The following is a 17442-nucleotide window of genomic DNA, read 5'->3' on the forward strand; positions in this document are numbered from 1 at the left end:
ATCTGATGTTTACGAGACCTTTAAAAGGTGGAAAGCCATGGTGGAAAATGAGACCAACTTGAAGGTGAAGTGCTTACGGTCTGACAATGGTGGAGAATATGAAGATGATGAGTTCAAGAAATATTGTGCACAGAACGGGATCAAGATGGAGAAAACCATTCCTGGTACACCTCAACAGAATGGTGTAGCTGAAAGGATGAACAGGACCTTGAATGAACGCGCAAGGAGCATGAGATTGCATTCTGGATTGCCAAAATCATTCTGGGCTGATGCTGTTAACACTGCAGCATATCTGATCAACAGAGGACCTTCGGTACCACTGGACTACAAAATACCCGAAGAGGTTTGGAGCGGCAAAGAAGTAAACCTTTCTTTCTTGAAAGTGTTTGGATGTCTATCCTATGTTCATATTGATTCAGCAAGCAGAACAAAACTTGATCCGAAATCAAAGAAGTGCTTCTTTATTGGTTATGGAGATAATGAGTTTGGTTATCGTTTCTGGGATGACCAAAATCGGAAGATCATTCGGAGCAGGGATGTAATCTTTAATGAGAAACTTCTGTACAAGGACAAGTCAGACATTGGAGCTGGAGATGAATGTCCTGAAGTCGAGAAGACTGATGAAGTGCCATTGACAAACATTCCTGTGAATGAATCGAAAACCAGTAACCAGGAAGATGAAGAAGAAACTGCACAAGATGATGACCCACAAACTCCGGTGATTGAACTCAGGAGATCTTTGAGAACCATTAGACCACCTGAGAGATACTCCCCTGCACTTCACTATATTTTGCTGACAGACAAAGGTGAACCGGAGACCTATGAAGAGGCAATGCAAAATGATGATTCAACCAAGTGGGAGTTGGCCATGGAAGATGAGATGGATTCACTGTCATCCAATCAGACGTGGGAGTTGACAGAACTTCCGCAAGGCAAAAAGGCGTTACATAACAAGTGGGTGTACCGGTTAAAAGAAGAGCATGATGGTAGCAAGCGGTACAAGGCAAGACTTGTTGTAAAAGGCTTCCAACAACGGGAAGGAATTGATTACACCGAGATTTTCTCTCCGGTGGTTAAATTAACCACTATCAGGACTGTACTTGGACTAGTGGCGAAGGAAGACTTACATTTGGAGCAGTTGGATGTAAAGACTGCGTTTCTTCACGGTGACCTAGATGAAGAAATTTATATGAAGCAGCCACAGGGCTTTGAAGTACGGGGAAAAGAGAGAATGGTATGCAAACTTCAGAATAGCTTGTACGGTCTCAAACAAGCTCCAAGACAGTGGTACAAGAAGTTTGATGGATTCATGAGTGAAAATGGATTCCTAAGGTGTCAAGCTGATCACTGCTGTTATGTGAAAAAGTTTGACGGTTCTTATATCATACTACTGCTATATGTAGATGATATGCTGATAGCTGGAGCTTATCTGGAAGAAATTGATAAACTCAAGAAAGATTTATCAAAGGAATTTGCCATGAAGGATTTGGGTGCTGCAAAGCAAATCCTTGGAATGGGGATCTTCAGAGACCGGGTGAATGGATTCTTGAAGGTATCTCAAGAAGAGTACGTGAAAAAGGTGGTTAGCAGATTTAATATGGATAAAGCTAAATCTGTTAGTACTCCTTTGGCTAGTCATTTCAAACTAACCAAAGCACAATCACCATCGACGGAGCAGGAGCAGTCTTATATGAATAAGGTTCCTTATGCTTCTGCTGTCGGAAGCCTCATGTATGCAATGGTGTGCACAAGACCAGACATAGCACATGCAGTGGGAGTTGTGAGCAGGTTTATGAGTAATCCAGGAAAGCAACACTGGGAAGCAGTTAAGTGGATTCTCAGGTATTTGAAAGGTACTGCTAGTTGTTCTTTATGCTTCAGGAGATCAAAATTTGGCTTACAGGGTTTTGTCGATGCCGATATGGGTGGTGACCTGGATGGCAGGAAAAGTACTACTGGATATGTGTTCACATTAGGTGGTACAGTTGTAAGCTGGGTGTCTAAGCTGCAAAAGATTGTTGCGCTTTCGACTACTGAGGCTGAGTATGTTGCAGTTACAGAAGCTAGCAAGGAGATGATATGGTTGAAATCCTTTCTGGAGGAATTGGGTCAGAAGCTTGAAGATAGCACATTATACTGTGACAGTCAGAGTGCTATTCATTTAGCAAAAAATCCTGTTTATCATGCTAGGACAAAGCATATACAGGTTAGGTACCATTTCATCAGATCAGTGCTGGAAGATGGAGTCTTGATGCTGGAGAAGATTCCTGGAAGTAAAAATCCAGCCGATATGCTCACGAAGACGGTAACCATGGACAAACTGAAGTTGTGTTCAACTTCAGTTGGACTGCAGGTATAAATGGAGATATATGAGCTGCTGCAATGATGGTGTGAAGACATGATTGAAATCAAGTCTTCAAGTGGGAGAATTGTTAGGTGAATTATTATGGGGTGGGGCCCACATTAAATTAAATAATAATATAAACTCATCCCACATCGAATTTTTATTAAAACTGAACGAGGGAATTAGTTATAAATAGAGCTCAATTCCTTCAGTTATTGTATCCCAAAATCAAAAGCTTTTTAGCTTTGATAAATAGAGAGTGCATAGAAAAAAAGAGTGTATTTTTTTCTTGAGTGCGGGAATTCTCTTGTGTGAGTTAGAGAAATTATTTTCTCGGTATACTCGGGTTGGGAGTGTGAGAAATATTGAGTGTATTGGTGTATACACTTGTTGTAATATTTCTTCCGGTTATAAAAGTTGCAGTGCTCCGTGGACGTAGCCTATATTGGGTGAACCACGTAAATATTTGTGTTCTTGTTGGTTATTTTATTCCGCAAGTTTTTGGGTACTATTATCATCGTGGTCGGCATCGTTTCGGAGGTGTAATTCCCCAACACGCACAATTGTAATAAATCCGGAATTCCCCAAGACATTGTTGTTAAGCTGGAAGACACCATTCTGGTGGATTTTTTCAAGATCATGACAAATGTATACGAAATTATTATTAAAGGGAGTTTTTCGGGTGCTCAACAAATAGAGAGATGTGTATAATATTTGCTCTTTGACCTTAGAAAATCCAACAAAATTTTCCGATCGATCATTGAAGGCCAACCTAGCCGGATTTGAGAACCACATTTACATTTTAGAATCAAATTAGACTAAAAGTTCACGAACAATTACTTATCTTGCAAATGATAACACCAACTACTTGAACAGTGGTCAATGTATCGAAAATTAATTATTAAGTTTTCTCATTGATAATTTATTTTAATGAATAACAAACTCGATCCTATCCTACCATATTTTAGTATCCAAGTCGTGCTCAATGACAGAAACAAAAATGGAGGTGCTCGGAAAAGAGAAAAAAACGTGTCAAATGTAGGAGCATAGAATTCAAGAAAAGGAAGGTTCGTTGAAGCATCAATGATTGAGGCTAAGGCTCAAACAAATGATCATCGTCGTTGTATGGCAGCAAAACCAAGGCCACCAGCCCACCCATCAAAAATGTTTTCCTCTCTCTTTGAATCTAAGAATGGTTTAGAAATTATATATAAAATATCAATTTACTTAGCTTTTAGACTCAACATTAACTCCCATAATTTTATCTTACTTCATTCGTGTACGACTCGAGTTCGAATCTTCCTTATTTCATATATACAGATCTAAAAAAACTCTTGATTATATCTTGTTTTGAAATTATATATAAAATATCAATTTATTTATCTACGTTATAAACTCTGCTTTTGGGACCCAATATTAGCTCTCATGATTTTACCTTACTTCAGTTGTGTACTACTCGAGTTCGAATCTTCCTCATCTCATATATAAATATCTAAAAAAAACCCTTGATTTTATCTGTATATGCCATTTGGTTTGAACAACGACATATTGTTTTAAGTTTGACTTATATTTTACGATAAATTGAGATGAAAAGTAATTATGTTCTCTTTGTATTTTAATTTATGGTCTAATAATTTTCATCAGGATTAAGGGAAAAAAGTATTGAAAGGCGTGGATGAACATTCACCGTTGATCAGATGGTACACCATCTGCTTTTGATCCGAGGGTGGATGAAACATAGAATTTCCCAAAAAATTTACCCTTCCTTTTTAGCAGTGGCAAATCGGGTTACGGCTGTAAGAATACAACAATACAGTAGAATGACCTGCTTCCATCACTCTATAAATACGCACCCTTCCATTCACGTTTTTCTTCCCTCTTCCACGTTTAGCTTTTGCTCTACCGACGCCGTTCCCCTACCCTCCTCCATTCAGTTATTACCCACTAAACCGCCGCCTGCTCATACTGGTCCGGTATAGTCTACCGCTGTTCTGTGTGTCGTTGGTGTTTGGGTTGCCCCGTCGTCATCATCGCCGCCGTGAATGATGTCTTCTGGCAGGTACATGGCGTACTCACCGTCCCCATCAGCGCCTCACGCTCCACACATATCCGCGGCTGCCGGGATTCGTTCCGCCTCTGCTTTAGTGGAGCAGGAAAAGTAATTTTTGGTTTCTTGCTTTGTTTTGTTATGTCGGTTGGTTTATGTCGAATTTTACAGTAGATCTTTTAGAAATACTATCTCGATTTGCGTACCGTGCTTATGTGATTGAATCCGTGAATGTTACTTGATGTACGCTCTGGATGGATCTTCATTTTCTTACTGTTCTTTATTAAGTAGAATCATGTTTGATATGCAGCGAGTTTTTATTCGATTCTTTCGACTATTTGATGAGCATCTTCCTTATGTGATTTATATTTAACTTTTAGATGAGCCAATAATTAGGACTTTATATTTAATCCTATTCCAGTGAATCATTTGTGTGGTCATTCGAATAAAGATTTGACTGCTTTCACCCGTGCATTACTCACCGCATGCCGATCTAGCTTTCAATATCTTCACTCTTTGACAAATAGAATGGCTTGTCATGCCACCGCAGGATCAATTTGTGGGGAAACTGGAAGAAAGGAAAAAGTAGTAGCCATGCCAATAACCTATGTTTTTTCTTGGACTAAGAACCGGTTACCTGAATCCATTTTTTTTTTTGCCGCATGCTAGGAAAGGGGACCAAACCTCTCTCCAGTCTCCCTGGATGGTCCAAATAACGAATCCATTAGAATAAGAATCTGCAACATTTATAGTCTTTAATTTAATAATAATAATAAAACTTAGCAAAGACCTCGGGGGCTGGACCAGGAGCAAGAATGTCGATTTACTCGACCAGTAATTTGATGCAGGATTTTTCTTCTCCTTAGGTGTTTTTGAATTCTCTAGTGGGAACAGAATTACTATATTTTTATCATTATCAAAGCATAAAAGTTCAAAGCAGATCTTGTTGATTTAATAATTTTTATGGGTGACTCCTTTCATTATTTCTTATATAGCTATGGTAACTAATGTTTTCCGATTCATCAGGTATTTATCCGAGTTGTTTGTAGAAAAGATCAAACTTAATCCATTTATGGCTGTGCTACCAAATAGCTACCGGTTACTGAATCAAGGTGAGATATCTTTTGTTCAAAAATAATATCTAGACGTCCTTGATTTTTCTTTTCTGTGTTTTGGCAAAAAATTGATGGAAATACAATCTCATTGCCACCTTAGAGTTTAGAGGTGTGAAATGCAGGAACAATTTCTGTGTATATGATATGAGTGAGTTTTCTCCTTCCAGCCAATGCTTGATTGCACCAAATTTCATCAAAGGAACAGTTATAAGTACAAAACTAGCTTTTGAAAAAAAAATCATAATCTCTTGCAGGAAGGTTGTGGGGATCGTACTGAGTCTAACTCCAGTGATGTGAATCATGCATGAGAAATTCCTGTTTTTCATCATTTTAAATTTTAAATCCTATCATACTAGATATATTCACGTTTATTTCAAAGTAGAGCTTAAAAAAATAGAGATTTTTACTGTCTATTAGGCTTTATGCGGAAGTAACTACTTCTGGTAATAAACAACAGGACTTAATAAGCTCCGCACCGGTTTGTTCTAATAGTTCAGATTAGAGAGCACTAGGTCTGTTGTGAAATGTCAATGATAACAATGAAAAGTAGTTTATCTTTTGCGTCTATATGCTCTTAATGCAACATTTACCATCATGGAGGGCAAAGGTAATTAAATTTCATCCACCTTAATCCACATCTCAGGTACCCAGGAAAGACTGTGACCATTAGTTCCAAACTTTGTACATAACAATTGGAGATAGAATAACTGTGTTACTAGACATTTCATTTGACCTGTCTCCTAATTGCCCTTTCTGAAAATTATATTAAAATACCACAAGATTGAGAAATAACTTTTTTCACCTAAGATTGAGTATAATCTATGCGCTTATTGAGTTCCTCGGTGATGATATAGCAGGCGAATTTGAACCTCTGACTTTGTAGTCCGAGGCCATTGCATGCACAGTGGATGGTGTTGTGATCTAGTGATCTATTTGAAATACACTAGATTTTATATGGGAAATAAATTGCTATCTCAAGCTATTGAGAAGGTAAAAGAACAAGATGAAAGTAAGCCCCAAACGACTATCATGAAATAGTAGAGAAGAGAAGGCATTAGCAGTAAAATGATTGAATGGCAGAGTGGAAAAATTTAGTCTCAATTTATGATTGAAATGGTTGTATGATTGTGTGATGTAGATGTACAGTTGACCTTGTGATTGGTGACACATCCTTATTGGCCTTGTGTTATCTCAAAGTTTTCAACTATATTTTGTAAATCTGCCCGTTGGATTTCACACTTTTTCCCACTAATCAAGACACCATCAGGATAAAGTATTATTACAAACTGGCCTTGATATAAATTGAATTTTCAAAATATATTTTGCCGTTTTTTAACTTCATTGATCAAGTGGTTAGAGAATGGAATATCTAGGTGAATTCGGTTCATTTCCAAAATACATTTGCTTCCTAAATATCACCTTTTTGGGTTCAACCTTTATTTGTGCATCCCACTTGCGCCTTTTTGGGTTCAACCTTCATTTGTCCATTCCACTCGCCCTAAGTTATCTGCATGAATGTGGTATTAACATAATTCATGGAGCTACAATTGCTGATTGTGTGATTTTATCAAATTATTTGTCAGCGTAGGTTTGTCAATTGTCAGTGCATAAGTACCTATTATTCCGTAAGAGTGCTTTTGGATGTTTTTATTGGTGGGACATGTTTTTTGAGGCTTCTTATCACAATTTTGTTGATTCCGGAGGACAGTTAAGTGACAGATCCCACACACTTCAACCATCTCCAGTGCTTTATTGTTGATTAGCTGGAGTTCTTTATTTTCCTTTTTCGTTTTAATGTTTATTCTGTCGAAAACAGTGTACTGAAATATTCTTGAAAGTTGAAATGTAGAATATCTTGTCTTTCAAGACTGTATCTTCTTAAAGTTATTTTCTTGGATTCTGCTTTAGGGTGCATGAACAAAAAAGCTTGAAACAAACAAAAACGGTATACAGTATACTTATGTAGTTATGTGTAAGACTCTTTGTTAATGTTCTGAATAGTGAGATCTTAAGCCTGGGCTTTGTAAGAGTAAAGTAGTGCACAAACCTCTTTAGGATGAAATTTTCATTCTCGATTACTGAAATCAAATGTCAGTCGAGAATATATGAAGTGATCCTTCCTTCTGTTTCTCTTCTTATTTTTCCAACGCATGTGAATGTGTCTGGGTGGCCTCCTAGACCCTGGAGGCCCCTTTTTTTTTATGTTATAGGGTATTTAGCTATTCATTTCAGTTTTGAACAAGATTTCTGAAAGCCCTGGGGTAAAACTGTGTCATTTATCAGTTTTATTCTCCTTGGTCTATCTATTACCATGACTAGACTACTGATGTCTAATGTCTATGATTTGGTCAATTTGGTTAGTTGGAGATTTACTACAACTTTTAACTTCAGTAGATCTCCTTGTCTTTACTGTGGGGAGTATTGATTTTAACTAACCTGTTAACAGAGGTCTTGTCTGTCCATATTGTGGTCAATGCTCACTAATTTCTTAACTAATGCTAACTGGTACATCTTGTTCTTGGAAATTGACCTTTTTGAAGCAGAAATATTACGTGTATCTGCGCTGTTGGGGAATGCATCGGTTTTAGAACAAAGTGGGCTTGAACATGCAAGCCCCCTGGCATCAGGAGGAATATATTCAAATGGAGGAGCTAATGTGAGCATATGGGCATCACCATTTCAATCAGAAGTATGGATACTAACTGTTAACATAACCATTTACTTGATCTAATTCTTTACTTTTTGAAAAGTTAACTTTTAACTTTCAATCCGACTTCATTATTTCATCTCGGTGCATTATAAATTAAAAGTTCCAACTGTCTCGTGACAGGTAGTTTGAAGCTAAAAATTTCAGGAGTGGCATAGAATTAGCTGAGTACATTGATTTAGAATTTCACATAATTAGTTGGAGTCATTCTGTTGCAGTAACCTGGCATTGGACATGTGACTTATATTAATAGCTATTGCTAATTTTCTATGGATTCCTGCAAGGGAGGCCACTTTCTCCGTGGTTTAATATCCATCCTATTTTGACTCCTGGAAAGATTTTGGCATGCTTATTTTTTTATAATCCAGCATCTTGGTTTCTGACTTCTAACAGACGCCTAACCCTTCCTCCACTAACTTGCTTGTGGAGCCCTCATTTTTTGTATTACATGATGCTATTTTAATGTGAATTCATTTAATATTAATTGCCATACTGGTATCCAATTGTGATTCGTTGTTCCAGAGTGGTTCTGCTGGGATGTAAGCATGCATAGGAATGTTCCATCATTTCAACCTTGGAGTTATATATGCTTTTGCTTTTGCTTTTGCAGTTTGTGTTGTATGTTTTCAATTTTTGGTTCCCTCGGTCTTATAATATGGAAACATTGCATGTTCTAAGCTATCTATAATAATGGATGCACACAAAGAAAGGGATAGTCTTCTCACCATTTTAATGTGACCTCCTTACAATATTTGGAGTTGTAACTTGCAGATGTCGAGTTTGGTGCAGCCCTCTTCCGCACAGAACTGGTTTGGTTCCCACTCCCAGGGTAGCTCATCAGGTCTTATCGTCAAGCAAAGCATACGTGTTGATGTTCCAGTGGATCAATATCCTAATGTACCACTCACTTCTCTTCCTCTAAATGGTGTTCTTGTATCTCTGATTTTTAGGCATTTTGTCACTTGATATGATGTCCTATGTTGCAGTTCAATTTTGTTGGTCGTCTCCTTGGTCCAAGAGGGAACTCTTTGAAGCGAGTTGAAGCAACTACTGATTGTCGTGTTCTGATCAGAGGACGTGGCAGCATAAAGGATCCCGTGAGGGTAATTTTGGTTATGTTTTTTTTTCCTGTGTATATGTGTTTTCATCCTGTCTAAAATTTGTCTGCCAAAGAGCGCAGCGATTCAGTAATTTTTTATAGAACAACTTCATATATGCTGCTTAACATGAACTTCATCTTTCTAAATATCATTTATCCTTTAGTTGGACCCATAGCATATTTTTTTGTTAAATTTAGTCAAATTTTTAGTATTGAGCTATGATTCATGTTAATCCAGAAAATCGTCTTAGCTTAGCTATATTGCACTTTTGCATCTTTTTCCATGAGTGAGTTTGTTTGCAATGAGCTGAAGTAACATATTTCGACACTGTGATCTGAAGGAAGAGGCAATGAGGGGAAAAACAGGATATGAGCATCTTAACGAACCTCTCCACATACTTGTCGAGGCAGAACTTCCAGTTGAGATAATAGATGCGCGTCTGATGCAGGCACGTGAGATATTGGAAGATTTACTTAAGCCAATGGTAACTTACAGCCACTTGCCGAACACCAGATATGCAATTTAGTTCTTTATCTGTATGATTTTTCTTAAATTCATAATGACTAAATGTAGGACGAATCTCAAGATTTTTATAAGAAGCAGCAGTTGCGAGAACTTGCTATGCTCAATGGCACTCTTCGGGACGAAGGCTCTCAAATGTCTGGCTCTGTATCCCCCTTCAACAGCAGCCTTGGAATGAAAAGGGCGAAAACTCGGGGGTAACCTTTGGTTGCATAAAGTTCATTTCTGCTAAAACAACAGCAGTTACCATACCAAAAGTGTGCCCAGCTGTTGCCTCTAGCAGCCATGGCAGCACTGGCACTGTCGAGTGGTCTAACTTGTTTACATCGTATGACGTGTGCTTTTCTTATACCTGGGCGTCGATATATTATCAGTATGTGATTGTTGTAATGGATCTTTAATCGAGGGGCTTGAGTATGTATGTTGCTTAGGCGGTTTGGTCAGAGTATTCTCTACCCAAACATTGTCATATTGTTTCATTTATTGTATGCTTGTGATGATAGTTTTGAAAATATGGAATTTGTGGGCAGTTGGTTATGCTGTATTTGATAAATAAAGGCCAATATTAGCCGTTACTGTACTGACCGGGAGTGGATTTAATCTAGTGGATTTATGTATTATAATTATTCTTGTATCCGTGTTATCTTTTGTTATGTAATAAATTGCATTTTGGCGATCATTTACTGGTTTAATTCTATTTATTCACCAAGGTAGGATGCTTATGAGTCTGTTTATAAGACTTTAATAAACAAAGAAGAAGTTCGAATAGGGACTTAGGCTCGGTCTCTGACTACTCTTACATTCGTGAGCAATGGGTGTATGGGTTTCATTCACTTGTTTGTGGTAAAAAAAAAAAAAAAAAAAGCACTGGAATAGAAGTAGAAAACAGAAGATAAAAGACAAGTGATGCAATCTGACCTAAAATACATTCTTATTTACAGAACATGTGAGGAGGAAAAGGAACACAACACGATTATATCCTCAACTTTAGACCAACGTATTATTGGAAGAGTAAAAATATGTTTATTCTTCGTAAGTGGCAAAATAAAAAAAACAATGTCCAATGCTCAACGATTTTGGCGGCAGAGACGAGAATTCAGTTCAAGAATCTTCTTCTTCTTCTTCGTCCTCAAAATCTTCGATCCCAACCCAACTAGTAAAAGCAAAAAGAAACTCCTTGAAGTTCACTGTCCCATTTTTATCCCAGTCCATCTCTTCTGCAGAAATGGAAAAAATGGCCTTCAGGTAGACCTTTAAGCATATATAGTTCGTATCAAGATTTTCCAAAGGAGAAGGTTGGGTTTTCTACTTTGGAGTTATCATATCATGAAATAAGATATACTTGAGTAACATATGATCGCAAGATCAGGATTGGTTAGAGAGAAAATAAGAGTACTGACTACTGACCAAATCTTTTCATGGCTATTCTCCCAGAAGACCGTTCCCCTGAAGTAGTTTCGTTTATAGCATCAACCATCTCGTTCTTGCTCACATAGCCATCCTTGTTCTTGTCCAAAAACACAAATGCATCCACTATTGTTTCAAAGGTAGCCTCCAGATTAGGTATTCCAATGCATGATTTCTATTAATGTTAAGAAGCATAAAATCCAATGCAGAAAAAAAGACATCATCACTACTGATGATACTGGAACTGATTAACTAGTGAAAAATTCCTCCCAATCATGCAAAACACATGCAGAAGAGACGCGGTATTATATCAGACTCGAGCATTCCAAAGTACTTTCAAAAGAATGACTGACGATCTTAGCGATAGCAAAAGAATTATCTATGCATTTCAAGAAAGACAAGATTTCCTGATTGATAGAAGCAATCGTGGGTACTTTGTGGCTGTATGGTTGAGTTTCACAGAACATGTAAAATATAGAATCATTTCTGAAGTTAAAGCATAGGTTATCATAAAAGACAAAAGACAGAAATATCAAATAGATTTAGATTTGACAGGATACTTTCGAAACTGTATGCTTTGAGGTCGGATCTTCCTTCAAAAGGTAGACGAGACACAGAAGAACAATAAATTCATTGAAGTTCATTCCCATGTCTTCGTTTATATCACACGCCTCAAAGAGATCATTGGTTTCCTCATCCGTGAAACTAATTTCCATCTTGTTGAGACAGTGCTTCAGTTCTTGTAGATCTATTGCTCCATTTCCATCCTCGTCTATCAACAAATCATGCATTTTTCTGATTTTCAGGTTTTTACGTATTTAATCACTATTTAAATGCTGGAATTTGAAAGCATATGAATCACTCATATTAAAAGTGAACCTTGGAATTAGATTCAGAAATAACAATGTCCAAAACCCTTGAACATTTCAGTCTCACAAAAAGACTATCAGTGATTAAATGTAGCGACTCTTACCAAATTCTTCGAATGTTGCTTTGCACTTTCTTAAGCTTTCGTCGATTTTGGGGAATTTTAAGATAATGGTGTTCAATGATTTTATGGTGCTCCCTCCAACTTCTCTCCTCTTCATGGCCTCGATTATTTTAGCCTCGAGCTTCGACTCTGGTACCGAAGCCTTAGGAGACTCTCCCTTAACCACTGCACCTCCCATTTTCGGTTGGTAAATCAATCGCGGTATGCTCCTGAACATATATATATATATAAAAAGGTAAGGAGTTAATACCACAACTTAGCCACAGCCCGCTTTAACTACAAAAACACCCAGCATGTGAGTATAGACAAATGAAATTAAGATAAAAATAACATAACTGTCTAATACTTTCCACCCTGGCCCGACCTTAACGGTTCATTCAATCACCGTTGGGTGCTAGGACGCTGTGCAAACCGAAACTGTGAACAACGAGTGGAACTTGGGTGCCATTTGAAAGATATGATGAAATATATCTAATTAGTAAAATAGTAATTACCAAATCCATAGCAAGTTCCTATATCGGAGCAACGAAAAATCCCAAAGATGGTCCACATAGCTAACTTTTCCCACACCTACGTCTATGTCAAGAAAGGATAGTATCGACCAAAGCTTATTTACTGCAAGTCCACACGCCGTCCTCCTACATCCGTTTGAAGCCGAAAGCATATAAATCTAAAACTTAATTTCTAACAGTACCTCACAAGCTTAATATGGTGACAAAGAACCACATATTCAAACCTTTTTTTATTCGTTTATCCTCATTATTTCAGCAATGATCAGGAAACAATTTTATACCACCTTTTCACAATACAAACATCAAGAATCAGAACAATCACTCTCAGATTTCATATCATAATTCCGCAAAAGAGCAAGAATAGAGAGAGAGAGGCACAATAACCTTCGACCACGAGGATAAATCCAAAGGTTGAATCTTGGTTAACCGAATCAAGCAATATTGGAATCGCCAAAAGGGTCCACTGAAAAAGAATAATAAAGAAAAGGAATCCAATTGCCTAAAAAAGCTTATTTCTTTAGAATCGAACGCAAGATCGGAAGCTTAGAGACGAAGGGTACAATTTCTTTTTTTCTTTTTTTGTTCCTAACATCGATTGGGGCCCATGATTGGAGCTCCACGTGTTACTGTGCTTCACGAACTTTGCGTTTGTGCGGCCGATCTTATCATCGCTCTCCCTCCAAGTATTTATCACACAGATCAAATTATTACACGGATAGTGCGGGTCATTTTAAAATTGTGAAGGGGCCAAATATATGAGACCCGGGCCGGGCCGGGCCGGTAGTTCTCATTTTTCCCGGTTGCATTATTGAAACTATTCCGTAGAGCCAACTCAGCCAAGAGATATTTGTGTTGGAGGACCTCTTTCATCATCCGACCAATTAATTGTTATATCATTTCGTATTTAATAATCATGTTATACAAAATTATATATATATATATATATGATATACTTCAAGTTATTTTTTTTTTATCAAAATACCTCTTATCATTGTCCAACGAGATTGGAGCAACTCAAATGCTCGCTCGACGTATTTTCTTGTAACTTTTTGTTTTTTATTGAACATCTTTCTCTTGGAATCCCGAGGAGGAGGAAAGTTTTTGACAAAAGTAACTCATTCTAGGCATATCTCATTAGTTAGAGAGTATATTTTTGCACATAATGTGTTGTTAACTCTTTAATGTAAAACTAATAGTTAATGTGTCCTTGTAGGACGACGTTGAATAAAGGTAAACTGTTCAACACGTTGGTACCATTACACGACGTTGATATTTCAAAAAAAGCATGTCATATCCACAAGTATATAGATGCAATTGTTTCAAGTACAATTGTTTCATGATCGCCTAAAGTGAACTGGCCTTTCCAAGCAACGACATGATTTCTCCATTCCCAATGCATACAATCGAGGCTCCCAACATGTTATGAAAGTCGTGTTTCTGCTCATGCATTTCTAGCAAATATTGGATGTTAGAAACATTAAGCATTCTTAAGTATTGAGTCCCAAATACTTCAATCACGCACCGAAAGAAATCGACCATGTATTTTAGGACAGTTGTTTCACCTATATGTAAGTACTCATCGCAAACATCAACAAGGGATCCATACGCCAATTGACGGATATCGACAACGCATTTCTGAACGGATGACAAACATGTCTTCTTGTTGTATCAACCTCACATTCAAAATATTCTGAATGATTTTTCAAGACATTGACTATGCGAAAGAATAAATTTCTTCGCATCTAAAATCGTCTTCAGAGTACTTCATGGGAATATATTGGTTGATCAAAGAAGTAATAATTGAAAAGACGACCGTGTTCGATCTTGATTGTAATACCTTCTACTAGGTGATCCGCCGAAAGAAGTTTGAGCTACGTGAAGTTTCATTTCATCATGATAAAGTAATATCAACGTCATTTGGTCCAAGTTTCATTTAATTTCTTTAATATATTTGATAATATTTTAATATAAAAAAGTATTAATTTAGTTGAACAGCGGACAAAGGAGCTCCCATTGGAGATGTCCTAACAAAAATAATCGCAATAAGAAGAGCAATAAGGTTGCAAATTTTAAAAATAATATTAAATAATTATATTACCATTGATAAATCAAGGATGAACAGAATTTCAGTTAAATCAAAATTATCGACAAAATCGATTTAATTCAAATTAAATAAAAAAATTGAACCAAATTAAAACCGATTTTTTTTGGTTTGTATAAAAAAATAGCCAATTTTTTTTTAATAAATGAGTATTTTTATTTAAACATTATAGTAAAAGCGAATATAAAAAAATATAAGTTTAACTTTATTCAGTTTAACCGATTTTTATTTTTATTCAAAAGTATCGAAAATAAAACTGGGTGAACCGATTTGACCATCAAATTTCTTAATTTTACAAAACCAAAATTTTTAATTTAATCGGTTCGGTTAGTTATTACAATTGAATTGAAGTTCTGCTCATTGCCTGCAAAGAAGCCCAAATATAAGCCCAGCCCAATATGAAACTCAATACTATAAACCATGATTAATTAAGCCCAACCCAATAAGAACCATTATGACGTCTCTCACTGTAGATTAAATTATTTTCTTCTTGTACTCTGCCAATGGAGGATATTTGTGATTCTAACGAAAATGACAAGTATAGGAATATTAGGCCTAATTATACTGAGCTTACTGTTATGCCTCGAATTAACTTAGTCCCCGGATCTAAAAAATGGTCAATGCCATTACGAGAATGTATCTGAAGATGAATATTTATTTGAGTAAGTCTCTTGTGAGACGGTTTCACGAATCTTTATCTGTGAGACGTGTCAGTCCTACCGATATTCACAATAAAAAGTAATACTCTTACCATGAAAAGTAATAGTTTTTCATAGATGTCTCACAAAATAGGATCCGATAACCGTATGCAGCTTTGAAACACGAAACTTTCCTTTATAATTGGTGACGTTTAACTCTGACAAAATTATTCTGATTCACCTAGTTTGATTATTATGTGACGGACATATGATTTTGCCTTAAAAAATTTAAATTTCTTTTTGCAGTACATCTTGATTTAAGCCGTGCGGATCTTTCCATTTGTATGAAACGAGATTATGACATTTCAATTGTTTCTCGTACTTTCTTCGCCATCTCTACTCATTGATTAATATGGGAATGGATTTTCTACCACATGATGTAACGTGGATTCAGGGCTTCCTTAGGAAAATCTGTTGTCGTTGCTTTGTCGCAATCCTCCATGCTAAATAACCTCTCTTCTAACACAATTTAATCATTTAGTTGTATTCGAGCATGTAGAGCAGGTGAGTTAAATGTGCTTGAGTTATTATAAAAAAAATCGTGAATGTGTTTGATTTTTAAAATATATATTTAATAGGTTTTATGCCTTTTAGACTTTTCATAAAGAAATTGGTGCGATTAGTCCGTTTAAACTCGAACTCATGTTTATTTGACATTTGTAATGACATGACCGACTTAAATAGTTTCAATGTGATAAATTTTTTTAAAATATATTTATAAAAAAAACATAAATAGTCTTGAAGAGTACTGTTCTTAGGGTTTTTATTCAAGAAGATTATACTTTTGATTTTGTAATTTATACTTTTTTATTTTTAGTTTTTTTGATGGTGAATTTGTATTTTTAGTCATATAAATTATTATTTTTTATTTTTGGTCATGTTACGATGGATTTTCGAGTTTAGTCTTATATTTTTTTCCTCATTTTTTGTCTTTTTAAATTTATTTAAAAGACACGATGAACTCGGTTTAATAAAAAAACAAAAAATGAAGAAAAAAAAAACGTACAATTTACAAAGGCAAAAATAAAAATTCAAATTCACTGTTAAAAAAAATCGAAATTAAATAGGTGCAAATTAGAGAAAAAAGAAAATGTAATTTAGTCTAAAAACTATGATTTTCTTATCTTCCCCAAGCGAAATTGGTTAATGAGTTGAGGCACAAAGAGTGGGACAATGGGTGTGCTATATTCATCACTCCACTATGTACCGCAATCGTCGGTCTCCTCCATTCTATTTTCTTTATTCTCCTTTCATTTTCAAATAGATCATCCATCGCTTTCTCCCATTTGACTGTCTTCTAAATTTGCCCAAAACTTAATATATGGTAACATACTATTATAGATCCCATGTAATAATTGAGTCATAAATGTATTTCTATGTTTAATTTATAATGTAATGAAAGAGACATAGATTATGTGTAGAGTATAGTAGTTCAGATTTCTAACTCANCATAAAAAAAAAAAAAAAAAAAAAAAAAAAAAAAAAAAAAACCATCATAAATAATATATTAATTTTGACAGACATTTCTCTCAAGTGTTCACCTTTTTAATAATGTTTGGAACATGAATTACTTGTAAATATTTTGTTTTAAAATCATAAAATAAGTTGTTAAAGCAGCAGACAATTATAAAATTAAAACAATAACATACAAAGAAATCATAAAATTTGTAATTCCTCTTATGTGACTGACGATTGTCGTACCAATACGAATATTTTCAATATGCTTATATCCTCACTCACACACAGTATGTTTCAAATCAAACACTCTTTAAGTTTAGCAGTTGTTCCGCGACAAGCTACCGAAAGAAGATGGATATTGTTAATACGAGGTGCGGGGTCGGTTCATGTTTTATTTGCGTAAAAGCTTTCCTGAATCTGTTCATTGCCATGCAATCTTC

General features: G+C 35.9%; 2 protein-coding genes across 6 annotated transcripts; one reads left to right on the forward strand and one right to left on the reverse strand.

Annotated features, from left to right (window-relative positions):
* The first annotated feature begins 4176 nt into the window (after positions 1–4176).
* LOC140978090 (KH domain-containing protein At5g56140-like) lies at positions 4177–10469 on the forward strand. Its single transcript, XM_073442873.1, has 7 exons — positions 4177–4502; positions 5418–5503; positions 8050–8195; positions 8985–9110; positions 9200–9316; positions 9654–9797; positions 9887–10469. The coding sequence occupies exons 1-7, from the start codon at positions 4387–4389 to the stop codon at positions 10034–10036; spliced, it is 885 nt and encodes a 294-aa protein (XP_073298974.1). The 5' UTR covers positions 4177–4386; the 3' UTR covers positions 10037–10469.
* Positions 10470–10728: 259 nt separating this feature from the next.
* Positions 10729–13445, reverse strand: LOC140978089 (probable calcium-binding protein CML21). 5 transcript variants are annotated; one of them, XM_073442870.1, is made up of 5 exons: positions 13030–13445; positions 12216–12442; positions 11803–12014; positions 11243–11417; positions 10729–11052 (listed from the first exon to the last, which is right to left on the reverse strand). In XM_073442870.1, exons 2-5 carry the CDS (start codon positions 12409–12411, stop codon positions 10937–10939), a joined length of 699 nt encoding a protein of 232 aa, XP_073298971.1. In that variant the 5' UTR covers positions 12412–12442; positions 13030–13445; the 3' UTR covers positions 10729–10936. The 5 variants fall into 5 exon arrangements, with proteins under 5 accessions (XP_073298971.1, XP_073298969.1, XP_073298973.1 ...); XM_073442868.1 differs by having other exon boundaries at positions 13130–13444; XM_073442872.1 differs by having other exon boundaries at positions 13306–13429.
* Between the last annotated feature and the right edge of the window lie 3997 nt (positions 13446–17442).

The sequence above is a fragment of the Primulina huaijiensis genome, chromosome 6 (assembly GCF_012295235.1).
Source record: "Primulina huaijiensis isolate GDHJ02 chromosome 6, ASM1229523v2, whole genome shotgun sequence".
Lineage (NCBI taxonomy): Eukaryota > Viridiplantae > Streptophyta > Magnoliopsida > Lamiales > Gesneriaceae > Primulina > Primulina huaijiensis.

What these genes read in the sequence shown, in the direction of transcription:
- LOC140978090 (XM_073442873.1), top strand. Translation starts at nt 4,387, where the DNA reads ATGATGTCTTCTGGCAGGTACATGGCGTACTCACCGTCCCCATCAGCG. An exon ending in CAGTGGATCAATATCCTAAT is followed by an intron (nt 9,111 to 9,199) that starts GTACCACTCACT and finishes CCTATGTTGCAG; the next exon opens with TTCAATTTTGTTGGTCGTCT. An exon ending in AAGATTTACTTAAGCCAATG is followed by an intron (nt 9,798 to 9,886) that starts GTAACTTACAGC and finishes GACTAAATGTAG; the next exon opens with GACGAATCTCAAGATTTTTA.
- LOC140978089 (XM_073442867.1), bottom strand. Translation starts at nt 12,897, where the DNA reads ATGCTTTCGGCTTCAAACGGATGTAGGAGGACGGCGTGTGGACTTGCA. An exon ending in CAAAGCATACAGTTTCGAAA is followed by an intron (nt 11,418 to 11,802) that starts GTATCCTGTCAA and finishes TAACATTAATAG; the next exon opens with AAATCATGCATTGGAATACC. An exon ending in AATAGCCATGAAAAGATTTG is followed by an intron (nt 11,053 to 11,242) that starts GTCAGTAGTCAG and finishes CCATTTCTGCAG; the next exon opens with AAGAGATGGACTGGGATAAA.